We start from the raw sequence: 19,050 nt of genomic DNA, 5'->3' as shown, positions 1-19,050 counted from the left end.
CATAATACTGCCATGAACATTTGCATGCAAGACTCATTTTTAAAACAAATGCCTTCCTTATAAAGGGCATAAGTGGTGGAAAAGTGAATTCTTTTTGTTTTAATCAGAAATATTTTTCTATCACACAGGAATTGAGATAATGAGTCATTCAAAAATGTGTGGTGGGAAACCGTTAACTGAAGTTAAAGCTCAGCAGAGGAGATAACTTTCTTTGTTCTTCTTGAAGAACATTGAAGACCACAAAATCGGCAGAATGCATAAGCCTTTTCTAATAATACATCCTCCTCTTTTTTTCTCTCTTTTAGTGTCCTTGAAGTAGAAAAGTCTCTAGTATTAGCAGAAAAAGGCAGCCCAGAGGACAAGGATAATGAGGTAGAGCTGTTGACTGCTGGGAAAAAATTCCGTATCTTAGCAACCATGAACCCTGGGGGCGACTTTGGGAAAAAAGAGGTAAAACCATGTTCTTGAAGCATAATTTATTTTTAACTTTCTGACCATAGCTCATTGACACCCTTAAATACAGTATATAAAAATGCATTTGGAATTTTTATGTTGGGTGAAAAGTAAAGATCCAGAAATACATTTTAGGATTATTACAAGGTTGAAAAAATAATTTTAACAGATAAACATTTCCTTATTTGACATCTCACTTTGTCTATGAGCCTGAAATTTCATTGTTCCATTTACTTCACCAGGTCTTTACATACATTTTAATGTAATACATTCTCACAAGAGCTCTGTGAGAAAGTTATTTTTCTACTTTCATGGATGTGAAAAGTTGAAACTGAAATTTAATCTCAAGCTGTGCTACTAGAGTCTACTCTCTTAAAACATGAGTGTGGTTTTATGAGTGATTTTGAAGGGTCAAGAAATCACAGTCTAGAACCTCTTTTGGTTTTGCAGGTAGACCATATCTGTTCTCTCAGGGTTCTGTGGGTCACTCTCAGCCTGTTGGGAAGAAAAGGGTGGAAGTGTTTCCTTCTCTTCAAAGGGTGGTGTTGGGATTCCGCCAAGATCTAACACTCAAGCTTCATGGCTTTCAGGCTTGTGACGCCTCTCAGTGAAGTATATGAGTTGTGTGTGGGATCCTAGCCTGTTAAAGTTAAGGAAAAGGGTAGTGTGGTAGCCTAATTTTCCTAACTCTAAGTTAGAAGATTATATCATTCCACCTTAAGAAATGTTCTGAAAAGAAGAAATAAAATACACTTACAGTTTCAATCATAATATGAAAACTTTCCTTTGGCAAGTGGAAATAGCACAGAGGATGTGATTTCATGGTTGTGTATGTTAACTTACTTGTTAGGTTAGCTTATATTTTTCTTAGCCAAAGATTGCTGGCTTTTACTTTGCATATCCAGCAAGTAGAGCAAGGTAGGATTCTGAAGACCAGAAGCGCTCCTTGTCTATGCTGGCTATGAAGAACACTTACGTGTTCCCTGGTTCTTAACTGAGCTGCTCTGAGTACAGGCATTTTTCTGGTTTTGCTGTGGTAGGCTAGATAGACAATGGATGGAGCTTATTGTCAAGTAAAAGGAAACTGATAATTACATGCATGTGTCATTGCAGACATTTGTGCATGGAGGTTAGCTGACCTATGGGAAGGGTAAGAGGAATCCAGACTGAGGGCAGAGGCCTTAAGACTGGAGGGGACTACACAATTCTTTGTTATATGAGAGGTAAAATACGTACCTCATAATTTTACTCTCTTTGAGCTACATAAAAGCAGTTTTTTCCTTCTACTTCAGACAGCTGTCTCTGTGGGAAGATGGAATTATTTTCTCTAAAGCATTAGTTATGTAACTGAAGGTGAAGTAAAGGAAGGGCCTTTGCTTATGGGAGGGTGTTCAGGATAGGGAGTTGCCCACTGAGGCTGGCTGGAATCCTATTTGTACCACGTACACTTTACATGACTTTGAAGTTCTGTGCTATATTTGTCAAAGTGATGGCACAACCAACTTGGAAGCTGTGGTGGAGATTAATGAGATGATACATGTAAGGAGCCAGGACAAAGTAGGTCTTCATTAAATCATATCTAGTAGTAGAGGTAATAAAAGAAGTGTCTGGTATATGCTTGACTCACTGCTAACATTTTTGAAAAGGTTTATTTTCTACTTTTCTCATAACTATTAAATTCACATTGTAGTTTGTGTTCCTTACAGCTGTCCCCTGCCTTAAGGAACCGGTTTACGGAAATATGGTGCCCTCAGAGCACAAATCGTGAAGACTTAAAACAGATTATCAGCAGTAATCTTCGTCCAGGACTGTCTCTGGGCAGAATAGATCATAAAGGTGAGAGCATTGTAGTGGTGGTGGAGAGATGGAGGATCTGTATATTAAAAGTGAGAGGTGTGGTATAGGACATAGCAGTATGTATATATGGTGTATTATAAGGAGAAGGAGAGGTGGAGAAGGAGAGGTAGAGAAATAGGAACAAAATAGATCTAAAAAATTATGATATTAGCTTATTACCATTTATTAAAGTGGCCCTTCTTCCCGTTGCCTCCTTCACCAGGGTTAATAAATTCCAGCTTCCTTATTTTACCTGTTGACCATCTTTATAGAAGGTATATTTATTGGCTAAAGATGAGGAAAATTTGGGTTTAATTTGTCATTTTTACCTTTAGAAAATGTTTATAGAATTTTAAACTACTTCTCTAGTTGTCATCAGCTAATTTATTATTTCACTTATTAAAAAATTATTATTATATAGAATTTCAAACATAAGGAAAAGAGAAAAGTAGTGAAAAACTCCCATACACCTATAACCTAGATTTAACAATTCTTAAGATATCCTGTAAGAGTCAGAGAGTCAAAACATTAATTATGTGGTTCTTTTCTTTTTTTTTTAGAACTCTTAGTTTATTCTCTCATGAAAAATCTGTGCAATCACCACAGATAAAGTCACGAAAGAACTTTTACTCCTTTTTGCCAGCACCAACATTGGTCTTCGCAACCCTTACTTTCTTCATTCTGTTCTTGCATTCCTTTTTGTTTTCTTGTGGTCTTCTCATATAGGCCGCGTCTTGTAAGCCTCTGTTTGGGTTCATTTTTCTTTACATAATCCAAGGACTCATAAATTAATGTCAAAGCCAGTTGTCTTGCCAACACCAAAATGAGGTCTGAATCCAAACATAAAGATGATATCTGGTGTGGTCTTATACACTTTGGCAAATTTTTTTCCAAACTTCTGTCTTAGGTACTGTTGCCTTCCCAGGCTGAAGGACGTCAGTGATCATTTGTTTCTGTTGGAGTAGTGCGTTGGTCAGGAACTGGTGACCAGTCTTCAAGTAGCCAGGGAGGAAAAAGCATGTGGTTCGTTTTGAATTGAGCCTAAATTGCTTTGAGATATATATACACATACAGGATGTTCCCCCCAAAAATGTATAAAGACTTTAAATAATTATAAAGTCAGTGTTTATTAAAATACATTTCATTTTCAAAATGTAATAGAATCCACAGACATTATTTAATTATTTTGTTAACGCCTGTTTTCAAACTGATGTCTATTCTGGTCCAGGCACTGCTGACAACGTGAAGCACTGGAATTGCAAACATCACGAAACATTTCGTTTGGTATTTATGTACATTCTTGTTCAACGGCTGCTCTCAATTCAGTGACTGTTGCAGTGTAGACTTTGTCTTTTAAGTGTCCCCATAAAAAAAGTCTAGAGGTGTGAGGTCTGGTGAACGCGCAGGGTATTCTACGAAACTCCTTCGTCCAGTCCACCTGTTTGGCAAGATCTCATCAAGGTGGGATCTAGCATTGTGATGGTAGTGTGGGGGGTCTCCATCTTCCTGTTTTGTGATGTTTGTGATTCCATTGCTTCACGTTGTCAGCAGTGCCTGGACCAGAACAGATGTCAGTTTGGAAACAGGCGTTGACAAAACAAATAATGTCTGTAGATTCTGTTACATTTTAAAAGTGAAATGTATTGTAATGAACACCGACTTTATAATTATTTAAAGTGTATATACATTTTTTGGGGGACACCCTGTATATATAAATTTTTTTGAGGCATGTTTGACATACAGTAATATACTAGTTTCAGGTCTACAACATAGTGATTTGATATTTTTATATATTGTAAAATGATCACCACAGTAAGTCTAGCTAACATCTGTCACCATGATGTATATACATGTGTCCTTGAATTTATTTCTAAATGTGGACATGAAGAAGAACTTCACAGCTTCTATTGGTTATGACCTGCTTGCTCTCCAGAAAGATACTCTTATTCGCAGTGCTATCAGCAACTTAGTGAATGTGCCAGCTCGGTAGTCCTTCAAGCATGGATTTTCTCTTTCTTTTCTTTTTTTAAATCCTTACCTGAGAACATGCTTACTGATTTTAGAGAGAGGAAAAGGGAGGGAGAGAGAAAGGGAGAGAAGCATCAATGTGAGAGAAACATCTATTGGTTGCCTCTCATATGTGCCCCTACTGGGGACTGAACCTGCAACCCAGGAATGTGCCCTGACTGGGAATCAAACCGGTGAACTTTCAATTTTTTGACAATGCTCCAACTAAGTGAGCCACACCAGTATTCATTATTTATTTTTGGATAATATTTATTACATTTATCACGTAGGTTTCTGTATTATGTTGCCTCTTAATATTTGTTGTGAAACAAATAACATACATGAACCTGTCTACTATATCACTGATGATTTTCTTCCTGCTTAATAGTCATGATTGAATTTCTCTCTAACAGTGGATCAAGTTATTCATTTTTATTAAGTTTTTGATGTACCTCAAATTTATTTCACTTTGAATGTGGATCCAAGTACTTGTATTTAATATCTAGGTGGAATAGCATTTAATTTCTTTCCTCATTGTTACTATTCTTTTCCTGTTGAGCTGTCATTTTAAGTTCCTTCTAAAGATATGTTTCTTTTTCTGTAATTAGTATTTTTTTGTTCTGAGCAATTAGTTTTTTTCTGACCCATTCTCAGGATAGCCTTGAAGAATGTTGCTGAATATTATAATAGTTCTCCTCATCATGTTTCTTTTTTAAAAAAATCCTTTGGTGTTTATCCTTTTTAGATAAATGTTTACTATTGACTTCAGAAGTTATATACATAAAGTGCTCTACTAAATTTAATTGGCATTGCTTTAATCTATATATAACTAAAGTATTTTATTTCTGTATATTTTACAGCATGAAACTAATAAGTAGAATAGCCTTTTAACCTAAATCATGAAACAAAATGTATGAATACTGTAATTTGCTGAATTCTGAATGATTTAACAAAACAAACCAAAAAAAAAAAAAAAAACCCCTGACCCAAATGCCACCAAAAAGGTGGCATTCCCCATTCCAGAGAATCATTTTATAATATAATAAAGTTTGTATATGTTCTAAGATCTTTGTGTCTTAAGTTCAAAATGGTGTCTGAACGTGAACCAAAAGATTATCTTTTTAAGTTTCAGGGTATAATTTCTTATGCTATAATTCTCAAGTATTTTTGTTTAAATAAATTAAAAAATTTTTTTCTATGTGTGGAATGCTATTCATAAACCCCTTGGGAATGCTATAAGAGCTGTGGACCACCCCCCTTTGTAGGAAAAACATTCATATTAATTTGCAAAAATTTGCATATACTCGTAATTTCATGGATTATAGAGTTGCTTTAGGTCGTCTGTGGGCCCCACATTACAAGATTCTAGAGTGTTTGTAAACAGTGAACACTTACTTCCTTGTGTCATAGGGGCTGACATAGCTGAAGTGATGCTGGATTTCATTGAGTGGCTGACCCACCAGGAATTTGGCCGAAAGTGTGTGGTCAGTATCAGAGATATCCTGTCCTGGGTTAACTTCATGAACACTATGGGGGAGGAAGCTGCTTGGAAAAGGCCAGAGACCATCTCTACTGTGACATCTTTTGTCCATGCTGCATGCCTGGTGTACATAGATGGAATAGGTTCAGGTATGTTGTCTCTTAGCTGGTGGGAACAGGGGTTATGGTAGAGTGGAGTTCGAAATGGAGCAGGTCCAGACCTCTCACCCAGATACTTTATAGAATCACTTACTCGAACATTTCCAAGGCTCAAAATGGCTTTCTCTCTTTCTCTCTATTTTTTTACTCTTTTTGAGATGTTGGTATAAAAGCTCCAAAACTTCCCATTGCGTATAGGCAAGGGTCTTAGTAAACATGAAATGCTGATTCTGAGTAGAAAGAAGACCCTTGGAAATGCCCTTGCTTCTGAAAGACTGGATAATTCTTAACATGAATGGTCATTTATAGTTAGTGGGACTGAATCCTTTATTTTGCTTTGCTTTAAATTTTTTGTCTGTTTTGTTTTGTTTTACACCCTGAGCCAATTGGTTGGGGTCCCTGCAGGACAGCTGGCATCTCACATTAGATGATTCAGGAGGCTTTCATAAGGGGTTCTTCACCAAAGTAGGAGCAGACATAGGGTGTCCCAAGGGTGGTGGTGGGGCTGGTAAGAGCGGGGAGCTGATAGCAGGTCAGGGCCTGGGGGGACCAAGGGTGAGAATGGCCTCCAGAGCCTTGGAAAGGGCTGCCCTGGGGGACAGAGGTAGGTGACCCCTGCTTTGTTGTAAGTTTCTGTAATTTCATAAAATTCAGTATTTAAGTTTTGTTTTTTTAGCCATGAGGATTAGAAATATAAACCAAAACAATGAGTAGTACCATATTACTCATATCTCCATGCTGATTTCATCATGGAGTCCTGGCGTGCTGTAATTACTAAGCTGTTGCTGAATTGGTGATCTGTAAGTTGTGGAAAGGGAAGTCAGGCTCCTGCCTTAGAACCACCTTCATTAGCATCATGTTTTGTCTGTCATTCAGCTCATGCTTCACTTCCCTAGGATCCTGTCCTAGAACTCCTGCTGAGTGTGAAGCATGGTGGTGTGCTGTTGTTTGATGGACTCATCTGTCTTTTAGGGGTCACTTCCTCTGGGTTTGGTACGGCCCTCTTGGCTCGCAAAGAATGTCTGAAGTTCTTAATCAAGAAACTTTCCAAGATAGTCCGACTTACAGAATGTCAGAAAAATGAATTAAAGATTTATGACAGACTCAAAGCCAAAGAATTCACCGGGATAGATAACTGTTGGGGAATTCATCCATTTTTTATACCAAGAGGTAAGAATGATTTTAAATAAATGAAGATTCTTTTCTTGTACATCAATGAGACTTGACTTTTTGTTTTAGTGTGTCATACTCATGATTAATTTTGAGCTAGTTATATGAGTTAGAATCTAATTTGGCATAACCATAATTTTGTGAATGGTTAAAAACACATAACTGCCATGTAAAAATAGGGGAAAATATAGTCTTTAATTTATGAATAAATTGTCTTGTAAAAATGCATGAATTTGTTCATTACTTGGTGCTCAAAACAAGAGCTTTCCTAATGTACCAGCTGCAGAACCTCATCACCTTTTGCAAAAAGAGGTTTGTGAATCCTTGAAGGCAGGTTTGTGTCTCTCATTTTCCTGTTCTGGGCATCTGACACATAGCCTAGCAGTCAAAAGCTTTCGGGAAATGTCTGTTGATTGAATGGATGAACAAATGCATGATTAATGGGGAAATGCAGGTGATGCACCCTGAATTGTCTTGGTGGCTTAATAACCTTGGATGAAATGGTTTAATATGGAACCATGTGGTTTATATGCCTAGTTTACGTTGACTTTTAGGTAAATGCCTACTTAAAAAGGTAAATTGTACAAGTACCTGTAGTAATTTCCAGGTATAGCTTGCAATAGGAGAGATGTGTGCTTGCAGTTAGATCTGTGTAGTAGGTATATGTATAGGTATAAGAGATGGAGAGATTTGTGCATCAGATGCAGTTGAAGAAAGTATGCTGCTGGCTCTTTCTCTAAAGCATTTTATGGGCCCCAAAGTGGGGAAATGTTGAAATAGGGCTAAGCATTTCACTACAAATGGTACTTCACTTAACCAACAGTCTCCTTGGTGAATTCTTATAACTTTAGGTTGACATATATAAATGATTTGGTGATGTCTGGCTTATATGTGGCTTTTTTCCCCTCCGCTTAAGGACCTGTCCTGCACAGGAATAATATTGCTGACTATGCACTCAGTGCTGGCACCACAGCTATGAATGCCCAGAGGCTCTTAAGAGCTACAAAACTGAACAAACCTATTCTCCTGGAGGGCTCCCCCGGTGTGGGCAAGACAAGTTTGGTGGGAGCATTAGCAAAGGCTTCAGGCAACACCCTTGTTCGAATCAACTTGTCAGAGCAGACGGTAAGTCGTCCTATAGCTGATGAGGATAGGTATAGGGAGTAATGTTTGTATCTGTTTACAGTTTCCTAATCAGGAATAGTTATGACATTTTCAGTATCCCAGGTATTCCCTGGCTATGAAATACCACAGCAACTTGACCTTCCAGACTAATTCTTCTGGATTCATTAATAGCCGACATTTATAATAATATTCTTTCTGGATGTTTTACTCTAATTCTCTCTCTTTTTTTAAAAACAGAACATGATTATATTTCAGTACACAAGTTCTTACAATCAGAAAATAGAACAGCACAGGAAAATAACAAAAATGTGATATTTCATTTGCATCTCATTCTCTTTTGAGAATTACCCTCTTCAGTATTTGTTATAATATAACCTCTTCTTATTTTGGTCCTTCTAAAATAAAAATTTATAGTAACAAAATGACCTTTAAACAATCTTATTAAAATGGTGAACAGATGACAAATTAAATGAGAATCTCTTGGAATGGGGTCTGAGAGTAGAAACCGGGCATTGTTGAATTTTGAGTGTGCGTGCGTGTGTGTGTGTGTGTGTGTGCGTGCGTGCGCGCGTGCATGTGTGTGTAGTTTTTTTTTAAGCTCACCGATTAATTTCCAAGTATAGCCACAGTTGAGAACTACTGATTTGGAGCTCCAGCCCCAGTCATTGATCCTTGGGGCATGTCTGGGCTCCTGGTAAAGAATGCTGGGATTAATTAGTTCTGTCTTGGGAGTATGAAGGAAAACTGGTACAATGCCCAAGTATTTATTATTTTAGATTTTGGCTCTTGGAATCTATCTAGTTAAATTTTTATGTAATTTTGGTTTTTTCTCACTTCTACCCCCTTTCAAAGGACATCACAGACCTGTTTGGAGCAGATCTACCTGTTGAGGGTGGCCAGGGAGGGGAGTTTGCCTGGCGCGATGGCCCCTTGCTGGCGGCTCTGAAGGCTGGCCACTGGGTTGTGTTGGATGAGGTAAGGGACTGTCCATCATGCCATGGATGGGATCTCAATTGTGGAGAGCATGCTATTGCCTAGTAAAGACAAATTCTCTAATGAAAAAAATCCTCCATGGTTTCTTTTAATAATAAAAGCATGTATATAGACTTCAGACTTTCCTACTTTTGTAAGGTTAGCCTCCAGAGCAAAACTTCCTCCTGACTAGTGTTTCTTATAGTCTTTGGCTGGTATGCTCTTTATATTTATATCATGGGTAGTTTACAAACAGTTTCAGCCACCTCATGTTTTATTAATGTAACAGAGACTGGGGGAAGTTGTCTTAAGAAGAGATGTACAAAAATGGTGAGAAAATGATCAGCGTTATATGTGTATATTGGATAAATTATTGACCAGTAGAACAGAGTGCATTATGAGACCTGTGATAAGTACTAAGTCTCAGTGACTGACAGGCAGCTTGAGATATGAAAAAGTAATACACAAAAATAAAATATTTAAGATTGTGGCCAAAGGAGGCAAGTCAGTTTGGGATGTGCCATGTTACTTCCCAAGTAACATGGAAAAGGCGAGGAAGTAGTTGGGGTGCCTAAATGACTGGAGTGATGCAGGTGTACAGGTGAAACTTGACATAAGCCCCAGTGTTCCCCAGGTTCAGACCCCTTTGGTCTGAAGTCAGAGGATGTGCTGGAGCATTCCGTTTCTGCTGAGCTGCTAGGGGAGATAATAAGGAGAGAGGTTCTGCCCTCCTTCACACACACACCTCCCCCAAATTTTTTTTGGAAAAGATGTGTGATAGAATATTCATTATCCAGAAAAAAAGTGCCTAGTCTTAAAGCTGAACTCCAGTTGGGTGAAAATGCATACAGAGACCACAAGGCATTCTGGACTTGCAGTCACACCTCAGCGCAGCTTTTAGAACTTAACCTGTTTGGAAATACACAGTGGAATTTGTGCTTTGTAGTGCTTGTGTAAATATGACTTTAGAAATTCTAATATAGGTTTTGCCCATTTGAATTTTATTCGCATTTCCCAATTTTCCCATGTTACCTAAAGACCACCCATACTTCCCATCCCTGAACTCTGAATTCAGTATCTGGAGACCTCCATCCATCTCTCTTCGTTTTTGGCACAGAAACCTTGTATTTGTTCTTGTTCACAAAACTGTTGGTGAAAGTTGCTATGTAGATCCACTTTATGTAGCTTATATCATGACTTTTAGGCCCACTTGGTGAGTCATTCAATATTTGAACTGGGAAAGTTATTTACTTATCTAAGTATGTAAAGAGCTCTCTTCTCATTTTTAAAAAATCTTAGTGCAAAAAATGTGATATCTGTGTTTTGGCAAGTGTTTTTTGTAAGCTATGATTTATAAAATAGGTCAGTATGGATGCACATAATGGATACTATTTAATTTTAGAGAAGATTTTACTTTTAAAATATTCAGTCTTAATATTTATTTAGTTCACTGGAAAATTGATAATTTATATACATCATATCTGACCTGTATATGAAATAGTAATATGATGAATATACATCAATCCATCACTCAACTTTAGAGATAGAATGTAACCAGTCCTATTTGAGCTTCTTCCTCTTGGAGATAGCACTGTCTTTTATGCATATTATTCTTTTCCTTTTTGTTATAGTTATACAACATGTATAACACATGTATGCGTCTTCTTCCCCAAATAGCTCAACCTGGCCTCTCAGTCCGTATTGGAAGGACTCAATGCTTGTTTTGACCACCGAGGAGAAGTGTATATTCCTGAGTTAGGAATGAGCTTTCAAGTACAGCATGAAAAGACGAAGATTTTTGGGTGTCAAAATCCCTTTAGACAAGGAGGCGGGAGGAAGGGCTTGCCCAGGTCTTTCCTTAACAGATTCACTCAGGTGAGATACCCTGTTACCATAGACACCACAGGTGAAGTGTTGGGGGTGATAAGACTGTTGGCATGTAGCTATTAGGATGTTCTGTATGAGAATGAAAGAGAATTCGTTTAGTGATTTTGTTTTCAATTCCATGTCTTTGTATGATGAATATTATTGTGATTGATTCCCATCATCACTTCTCTCCTCGTGTGAATCCTTGTGTCTTATGTCCCAGAGGACCTGGAGTATTATCATCAGTTGGAGGAGAGGAAGGTTCCCACCCTCTGTAGGATTCTATTACTGTGCTCAGGATTAAGGCCAACATATAACCTTTTCAAGTGTCTGTTAAGACATCAAAAGAATTTTACAATGAAAACAATGCATTTTAATTAAAGACAAGAGAGAAAAAACAGAAAACTATGACAAAGAATTAAAAATCTAGTATTCTCCATTCCAAAGTTAACCATAATTCGTATTTGGCATATTTTCTTATTGCCTTTGTTCGCATTTGCAGAAATAGTAGTGTGTGTTTGTGTGTGTGTGTGTGTGTGTGTGTACATATGCTCAATTATTCTGACATCTGTTTTCTACAGTTCAGCTGATCTAGAGGTTTGGAAATGGCTTTATCTAAAACCATTTAGCTTTATTTAATGTCTCTGTCCCTTGATCATTAATAATTTGTTAAGTATCTTCTAAGAATAGTTTATTATAAAACATTTCAAGCATATTGAAAAGTTGAACAGATTTATAGTGAATGCTCATATACCTACCATCCAGAATTTTGTTAGGAAAATTTTTTTTTTTTTTTTTTGGTAATCTTACCATTAAGATCACTTTCCTTTATTTATTTATTTATTTATTTATTTTTGGTTTTTCAATTACAGTTGTCCCCTTTTCCCCCAATTTCTCTCCCCCACCCAACCCACCCCCTCTCCCGCAATCATATCCCTCCCCGTTGTCCATGTCCATGAGTCATTTATACAGGTTCTTTGACTAAAATATACCTAAATAAATGGCATGTAACTTTTTTCCTTTATCAATTTGAGTTGAGCTAATAGGAAAAAGCCTCAGTTTCTTTATATTTCAAAAACTTTATATGAATATGTATCCTAAAAATGCAAGAGAAGTTTTTAGAACTGAAAAATTATATATATGTATGTATGTATAACTGAGGTATTGTTTTGGTGTTAAACAGAAATTTCACATCACAAATGGTAGTCATTTCTGTTGTTTAGTAAAGAGAAACTATAACATCTCTTCATGTTATTTTTGCATTTTAAAGGTCTTTGTGGATCCCCTTACAGTAATTGATATGGAGTTCATTGCCAGTACTCTGTTTCCAGCCATTGACAGAAGTATTGTTAAGAAAATGGTTGCTTTCAACAACCAGGTAAGTACCTACTTGTATTAATTGCTCTTTATTTTCCTGGCTGTAATTGAACTATCATTTTCTGAACATGGGACACTACCAAATTACCAGTCTAAGATGGAATTCTATAAGTTTATAGTGGAAGGGAAGCTACTCATTTGAGGGTTACATTAATTCATTTCTATTGTATATATCAATGTTAGTACTTACATGGTATTTCTGACATTTACAGTCTGGGAAAGGAGACATCTGAATAAAGCCTATTTTGTGTTTCAGATTATGTATGCATTTATAGTACGTTAATGATACTTAATGCAGTGCCTAGCAGTGGGACATGTTTTCCAATAATGGTGTTTTCTTTTTAGATTGATCATGAAGTGACAGTTGAAAAGAAATGGGGGCAAAAAGGAGGACCTTGGGAATTCAACCTCCGGGACCTTTTCCGCTGGTGTCAGTTGATGCTGGTTGACCAGTCCCCTGGCTGTTATGATCCTGGTCAGCATGTGTTTTTGGTCTATGGTGAAAGACTGAGAACCAGGGAAGACAAAGAAAAGGTGTGTTTCACACTTGCTCTTTGTGTTTCTTTCCATCTGAAAGTTGATTTCTTCCTGAGGGGCATACTCACAAGTAATATAAAACTGAGTAAGGCTGCTCGGAAATTTAGAACTTAAGGGAAGAAACTATACTTTTACTTACTTCAGAGAGAGAGAGAAACATTAGTCCGTTGCCCTTCTTGTGTGCCCTGGCAGGGAATTGAGCCCACGGCCCTTTGATGAACAGAGCAATGCTCCAGCCAACTAAGTAAGCCACCCAGCCAGGGCATAAACTTCTTTTTCATCTCTAGATTGTCTGTAGTATCCATGGCTTTATTTTAATTTATGGTACATTCTCACTGGAATCTCAGATACTTTGAGATTATGTGACTGCTTTTTTCTTGAGCTTCAGTCTGCTTTCATTCTGAAGAATTAAATAAATGTAATATGTCCTTGTTATTATAAGAGAAAATTTTAAAGGATAAGGATATTGTGACTAGTTCTCTCACAGTATTGTGGCTTAAATTGCTGTGCATGTTTTCTAGAAGTGTTTATTCTAGACGGTTTGACTCAGAATTTGGTGGAGTGTTCTGTGTTTCAATTGTATCATCTTCTTCCTTTAGGTCATTGCTGTATTTAAGGACGTGTTTAGTTCAGATTCAAACCCCTACATGGGAACCAGACTATTTCATATCACTCCCTATGATGTTCAGGTGAGGAGACCTGGATAATGCTCTATTCTTTTACAGTTTTCTTACTCTGCTTCCACTACTGGACATGCTTGTGAAGTCTCACAGGCTTGTCTTTTTTTCAGCTGGGCTACTCAGTCCTTTCCCGTGGAGGCTGTGTTCCTCCCCCATCCCGCCACCCTTTGTCACTCCTGCACCGGTCATTGCAGACTCTGGAGTCAGTTATGAAGTGTGTGCAAATGAGCTGGATGGTCATCCTTGTGGGTCCAGCCTCTGTGGGCAAGACCAGTCTGGTCCAACTCCTGGCACAACTTACTGGTCACACGTTAAAGATCATGGCTATGAACAGTGCAACAGATACTACAGAGCTTCTGGGGGGATTTGAGCAGGTAAGTGGACTGATTGATGGTCTTCTTTGTTGGCAGTGACTATAAGAAGCAGTATTCTTTGACTCTGGCAAACAGCTGTTATGAATTCACATGCTTTGGATATTTTAGGTTGACCTTACACGGACTTGGAGGCAGCTTCTAGAGAAGGTGGAGAACACTCTAAGGGCACTGTTAAGAGACAGCCTCCTAATCAGTACTGATGACACAGAAGTAGTCTTGCGGGCCTGGAGTCATTTTCTTCTGACATACAAGCCCAAGCATCTTGGAGAAGATGGTAAAGGTGTCACAATGGAGATTGTCAACAAGCTGGAAGCAGTACTATTGCTTATGCAGCGACTCAACAATAAAATCAACTCATACTCCAAGGCAGGTGTGTGTGTGTGTGTGTGTGTGTGTTTGGCTGTGTGTATCAGGTGCTTATCATTGTTCAAATAGTGTCCATTTACAGGTACTATATTTGTAAATGCAGTGTCCATAATTTTTAAAGTAAATTTACTGATTAACACTCAAAATTGAAAATCTTTGTCTTAGAAAGTAAACTGAAGCTGATGGGTAGTATCCACAATTGGTGATCCTAAACAAAGCAACCAAGGAAGAAATTAGTTTCTGAGCAGATGGTTTATTTTGTGTATAACCAGCTGTAATGATAAATCACTTGCATGTAAAGCTGGTCTTATTGCTTATTGGTCTTTTAAAAATAGTTAATGATTTCTCAGGAAATTGGGCATTTTAAACTGAATAGATCTCTGATAGTTAGGATTTATTTAGTAATTTTATATAGAAAATGGAAGAAATTCTTCAATTAACATGGAAACTTAACATCTCTAATTTTGTGGTTCAGCTTTCCTTAGGTATCACAGCTGTGTGCTGTTTGTTGTCCAGTGTGTGAGAGCAGTTGTTTCATATATATATTTTACTGTTTATGCTGTTACAGTTGTCTCAATTTTTTCGCCTTTTGCCCCCCTCTGCCCAGCCCACCCTCCACTTCCATAGTCAATTCCCACACCGTTGTCCCTGTCCATGGGTGTTTCATATATTTTGCTTAGTTTTCTAATTGTTAACTGTGGGAGGTTAAGTCTAAATCTTATTATTTCCTCACGACTAGAAGCAGGAATTTAATGTATATTACCTGTGATACGAAAAAGCGTTATAAAAAAGTTCTAAAATTAAACTATAAAATATACCTTAAAAAATAAAAAATCTAATAAGGAAGAGCAATTGAAAGATTCCTAAAGATAGGCTCTATAAACTATTAATAAATACCAGTTGTTACTATAATCATATAGTCATTATAAAGAAAGCCCAGCTTTATGACATTGATTGCATCGTGCCAACTAACAACACTTTCGTTTCGTATAAATGCAGTAATAGGTGGGAGACATTATTCTCCTTCTGCCATTTGAGAAATTATAGCACATAAAGATTATCTTCTCCATCACCCTCAATTTACCTCTTAGCTATTAATTCAGAAAGCCATTAAAAAGTATTTTCTGCCCACAAACCTAATTTTCTTACCTTTATTGTTTAAATAAAACCAAAATTTTTTTCCTATTGACTCTATTATGAAACTTTAAAAAATTGAGCCAGAAGTTTCTGACTTTCTTTTAAAAAAATTTTAGTTTTTCTTTTTTGTTGTTCTTGTTTTTATTGTCCTGGTTTGAGATTAAGCGCTGTGCCTGTGACATTTCAGAGTTTTCCAGACTTGTGGAGGAGTTCCGCAGCTTTGGGATGAAGCTTAGACAGTCATCCAGTGGCTGCAGCCATGGCACCTTTGAATGGGTTGACAGCATATTGGTTCGGGCCCTGCGGTCTGGAGATTGGCTTTTGATGGATAACGTTAACTTTTGCAAGTAAGGACCTTCTGCCCAATCACGAGTGATCCTGACTGAAATTTGGGTTATCCTTGTCAGAGTAGAAACTCAGATGGAAGCTCTGGTATTTTTAATCCACTGTTTCTTAACCAGAATTGCATCCTCAGCCATCTTCTGTAGACTTCAGCCTGTTGTGAACAATGGTAGTTGGTCATTAAAGAGCTGCAAGAGTTTAGTGAGCAGAACTGAAGGCTAATAAAATTGGATTGCATTTCCAGCCATCTCTGAGACCATTTTATTTGACATCAGAATGACCAGGTAGTAGTCATTCTTGAATGCAGATTTTTGAAATGGGAGATCTGACACAGGACCCACATTTAGTAAATGTGCATCAGGGTGTATCACTTCTGACTCCCAAGTAAGGAAAAGGACAGGCATAACACTATTGTAGTTACACAGTCTAATAGAAGCTGCTGGAGGCCATATGATATGTTCTCTACCTGGAGCATCTTTCAGAATGTTTCCAGTTGAAATCCAATTACCTTTAAATGGATTTGATAATGTTGGGAAGTGGGGAAGAAGGAAGGGGAAAGAGAAGAGTTACAGTTCAGGGAACTTGCTGTCATTTTTAAAAATTTATTCAACTGTTTTGTGACTTTACTGTGTATGGATCTTTGGACTCTGTGCCTTGGGAGTGAAAACGGGAATTGATGGGAAAGAGATAACAGTTCTATATAGGGGAGTGATCTATGCCAAAAGAAGATGTGGGTCAGAGCAGTGGGAGGCCTGTGCAAGAAAAGTAGGGTCATGGCAGCATGACAGACTGACATTTGAACTCTGTGCAGCCCCTCAGTGCTGGATCGTTTGAATGCTCTCCTTGAACCTGAAGGTGTCCTCACTGTTAGTGAGAGAGGAATGATAGATGGATCCACTCCCACCGTTACACCACATCCCAGTTTCAGGTATTTACGCCTCTTATGTCTCTCCCTAAAAATCTGACAGCCTTCATAGCAGAGAAGAACATTGAGTAGGACTTTTTTAGGTGTTATATTGACACACCCAATGATAAGTATGTTCATTCATTCATTGGTTCAGTTAACCTTATTTATGGAGGCTCTGCTGTTTGCCGAGCTCTGGGGACACAGTGGTAAACTAGGCAAGGTTCTTGCTATGGGTGGGTGGTGAAGGGTAAGAGCAGAGAGACCAGTTTCAAGCCTTTTGCAGTAGTTCAGAGAGGAGATAATGATAGCTTATACTAGAAGGGTCAGATGAATGGGACTTGAAATGGACTTGCGGGTTGATAAAGACGAAGCAAGGATGACACCTAGGCTTTTGACTTGAGTAATGGGGTGCTATTCATTGAGAAAGGGAAGACTGGCAAAGGAGCAGGTTTTAGTATGGGGAGGGTCAGCAGGGAATCGCTGTTTAGTTTTGCAGATGTCAGCCAGCTACACTGAGGTGTTACTAGATATTAAATACATGAAGCTAATTGTTTCAGGAGAACATAGTGCTTCCTTTTCTGCTATTTGTAGGTAAGTTAGAATGATGAATTATCACTGCTTGATTTGGGGAATATCTGAAAGGAAAAATTTTAAAGTTCTCAGACAACACTGAAGGTGCACTGGATATACAAGTTCCTAAGGAAAGTAGGCTTAGAGAACTGATTTACTGTATTGATGCATTTTGGAACTGGAAGGTAGAGTACAGATGACAGTAGCAGACCTTTAATTAGTAGCATGTCCCTTGATAAAGCTCCTGGAAGATAAGCCAGATAAGATTTGGCCTCACCGATTGTTGCTGAGCTGCACCATTGGTTACACTGGGATTTTAATTTTTTTTCCCTTTGACTTGCTGTATTACTAGACTTTTTCTCTCGATGGATCCTGTTCATGGAGAAATATCCCGAGCTATGAGGAATCGTGGGCTTGAAATATACATTTCAGGGGAAGGGGATGGTAGCATCCCAGATGACCTGGATCTGAAAGTTGTGCTGCACAGCCTCGGCTTGGTGGGGGACAGTGTGTGTGACATCCTCTTGGCTCTACACCGAGAGACCCAAAGCGCTGTTGTAGGTAAGGTGCTTAACTTCTAGGCTCTGCAGAATTTTACTCATGTGTTGCTCCATTTGACTTCTAGGCCAGGAGTTCTCACATTTAGTGTACGTAGAAATAGAGATTACCACAAAAGTGTAGATGTTCTGGTGCTCTTCTTCCCCCAGCAGCAGGTGTGGGTGAGGCACAGGCTTGAGTTTAAAGAAGCTTCCCAGGTAATTCTGATGTAGCACTCACAGGAGGAATGCTGTTCTAGGCACTGAATTGTGTGATGTTTCTCCCTCAGATCTTCAGGATCATCAGAGTCCTTGAAAGTAGAATAAAGAGGGAACTTTGAATTGTTTAAAACAGATATCACTTCTTCTAAATGTCCAAATGTACAAGAAAAAGCAAATTTATAACAGCAGTAATAAAAATAAGTGGAATTTTATTTATTGAATAGCTACTATGTGTTAGATACAATATTGGTTGCTTATTTAGTACTCCGATTAGTTCTGCAAGACATGCGTTTGTTTCCATTTTACAGATAAGGCTAAGAGAAGCTGAGTAACTCATCAAAGCCAAAGAGTTAATAATGACATGTGGAATTTGAAAGTAGGACTGTTGGATTTCAAAGCCATGGTCCTTTATGAGGCTGTGGCCACCTTCGGTGTGTGTCACTTTAGGATTAAGGACCAGCTTTGTCACACTTGTAAATGAGTCATGTGGTCGGTCACTTCCTCACAAGATCCTGTCAGAGAGCGAGGGCAGGAAGGTGGGATAAGAGGGAAGGAATATGAATGTTGCCACAAGTCCATTTTGTCTTGTGAGACTAGAGAATCCCCTTAGAAGGCTTTCTAAAATCAGGTTCTTGGGGGGACAAAGTTTGATGTGAATGTAGAATTTATCCATTTTCATTGAAGATTTTGTAGAATTTGTTGCTCATAGATGGCCATGTTTTTTCTTTATAGGTTCCCCAACATCATCTGTTTCGACTCTAATTCAAACAGCCTTATTCATTGTGCAGTACCTGCAGCGAGGTCTGAGTTTAGACAGAGCCTTTTCTGAAGCATGCTGGGAAGCATATGTTCGCTCCCAGCATTCACCAGCAAACCAGAAGGTACCATGAAGTGTTTCAAATAGCTTTCTAAGTTGTAACACTCTACATTGTTTA

At 38.1% G+C, this 19,050-nt stretch overlaps 1 protein-coding gene across 1 annotated transcript in view; it reads left to right on the top strand.

Annotated features, from left to right (window-relative positions):
- The window catches only part of MDN1 (midasin AAA ATPase 1), a 160,646-nt gene that overhangs the window by 77,939 nt on the left and 63,657 nt on the right, over positions 1-19,050 (top strand). The window contains exons 32-47 of the mRNA XM_090279673.1: positions 306-450; positions 2,160-2,289; positions 5,707-5,925; positions 6,907-7,104; positions 8,021-8,229; positions 9,082-9,204; positions 10,879-11,076; positions 12,338-12,445; positions 12,790-12,978; positions 13,581-13,670; positions 13,772-14,035; positions 14,144-14,405; positions 15,726-15,885; positions 16,692-16,808; positions 17,710-17,918; positions 18,848-18,996. Coding sequence (XP_090135799.1) covers positions 306-450; positions 2,160-2,289; positions 5,707-5,925; positions 6,907-7,104; positions 8,021-8,229; positions 9,082-9,204; positions 10,879-11,076; positions 12,338-12,445; positions 12,790-12,978; positions 13,581-13,670; positions 13,772-14,035; positions 14,144-14,405; positions 15,726-15,885; positions 16,692-16,808; positions 17,710-17,918; positions 18,848-18,996 — 2,770 coding nt within the window. The remainder of the gene's footprint in view (positions 1-305; positions 451-2,159; positions 2,290-5,706; positions 5,926-6,906; positions 7,105-8,020; positions 8,230-9,081; positions 9,205-10,878; positions 11,077-12,337; positions 12,446-12,789; positions 12,979-13,580; positions 13,671-13,771; positions 14,036-14,143; positions 14,406-15,725; positions 15,886-16,691; positions 16,809-17,709; positions 17,919-18,847; positions 18,997-19,050) is intronic.

Source organism: Furipterus horrens, unplaced genomic scaffold (genome assembly GCF_987537825.1).
Source record: "Furipterus horrens unplaced genomic scaffold, mFurHor1.1.pri manual_scaffold_6, whole genome shotgun sequence".
Classification (NCBI taxonomy): Eukaryota; Metazoa; Chordata; class Mammalia; order Chiroptera; family Furipteridae; genus Furipterus; species Furipterus horrens.
The sequence above is the reverse complement of the archived record's forward strand: the minus strand, read 5'-3'. Positions and strand labels throughout refer to the sequence as shown.